Source organism: Merops nubicus, unplaced genomic scaffold (assembly GCF_000691845.1).
Source record: "Merops nubicus isolate BGI_N331 unplaced genomic scaffold, ASM69184v1 scaffold10141, whole genome shotgun sequence".
Taxonomy (NCBI): Eukaryota; Metazoa; Chordata; class Aves; order Coraciiformes; family Meropidae; genus Merops; species Merops nubicus.
In genome coordinates, this window is record NW_008586222.1 from 604 (window position 1) to 1,796 (window position 1,193).

Sequence of the window (1,193 nt, forward strand, 5' to 3'; positions counted from 1 at the left end):
GAGAGGGAGGGAAAAAGTGTAGGGGAAGGGAAAGGGAATGGAAATGGAAGAAAAAGGGGGAAGGGAAAGGGAATGAGAAGGGAAAAGGAAGGGAGAAGGGAATGAAAAGGGAAAGGAAAGAGAAGGGGAAGGGAATGGGAACGAGAGAGGAAGGGAAGGGAATAAAAAAGAGAAGGGAAAGGGAAGGAAAACCAGAAAGAGAAAGAAGAGGGAAGGGGAGAAGGGCAGAGGTCACCTGGGTGCCCTCGAGCTGGCGGCACGGCGAGCCCTCCCCTGCCCTCTCTGAGCTGTGAGGGGCTCGTTTTCCCCCTCCCTGAGCTGGGGACAACCCAGCTGCTGCTTCATCACCCCCTTCTGAGGCAGGGCTGCCCCTTCCCCACAGGCTCCTGCCAGGGGAACTCCGTGGAGAGGAAGATTTACATCCCCCTGAACAGAACTGCCCCCTGCGTGCGCCTCCTCAACGCCACCCACCAGATCGGCTGCCAGTGTGAGTACAGCCAGGGGCACCCACAGCTGCCCCTCTGAAACCCAGGGGAGCTTTCAGTTGCCCCTGAGGAACAATTTCTTGCCCTGGAGGGTTGCCCAGGGCTGTGCCAGGCTGCCCAGGGCAGTGGTGGAGTCCCCACCCCTGGAGGGGTTCCCAATGTGGGGTGAGGGACACGGGGCAGTGGGGCTCTGGGGAACAGTTGGACTCCTGAGCTTAAAGATCTCTCCCAACCCAAATGATTCTGTTCCAGGGAGGTCTGGGGGGTGGAGGAAATAGATGACTGTGAAACATGAAGGGCTCCCTCTCTTCCCACAGCCTCCATCAGTGGGGACACGGGGGTGATCCATGTAGTTGAGAAGGAGGAAGACCTGAACTGGGTGCTGACCGACGGCCCCCACCCCCCCTACATGGTCGTGCTGGATGGGAACCTCTTCACCAGGTCAGTCTTTATCTTCCCAAGGTGGCTGAAGCCCAGAATAGGGGTGTCTAATGTTTATTTTGTGAGTCTGAGCTCAGAATCCTCAGCCCAGCAGAGCCAGGGAGCTGCTGGAGCGGGGCCAGAGGAGCCCCAGCAATGCCCCGAGGGGGGAACCCCTCTGCTGGGAGCCCAGCAGGAGAGAGTTGGGCTGGGGCAGCTGAGAGGAGAAGGCTCCAGCTGGGGAGAACTGCTGGGGGGGGTTTAATACCTAGAAGAAAGCTGAGGACA

The 1,193-nt window shown here is 58.9% G+C and overlaps 1 protein-coding gene across 1 annotated transcript in view; it reads left to right on the forward strand.

The window, feature by feature from the left end:
* Positions 1 to 382: 382 nt before the first annotated feature.
* Positions 383 to 1,193, forward strand: part of NCSTN (nicastrin) — a gene marked incomplete at both ends in the record, with an annotated part of 8,836 nt that continues 8,025 nt past the window's right edge. The window contains 2 exons of the mRNA XM_008948583.1: positions 383 to 487; positions 803 to 926. Of these exons, the coding sequence (XP_008946831.1) occupies positions 383 to 487; positions 803 to 926 (229 nt within the window). The remainder of the gene's footprint in view (positions 488 to 802; positions 927 to 1,193) is intronic.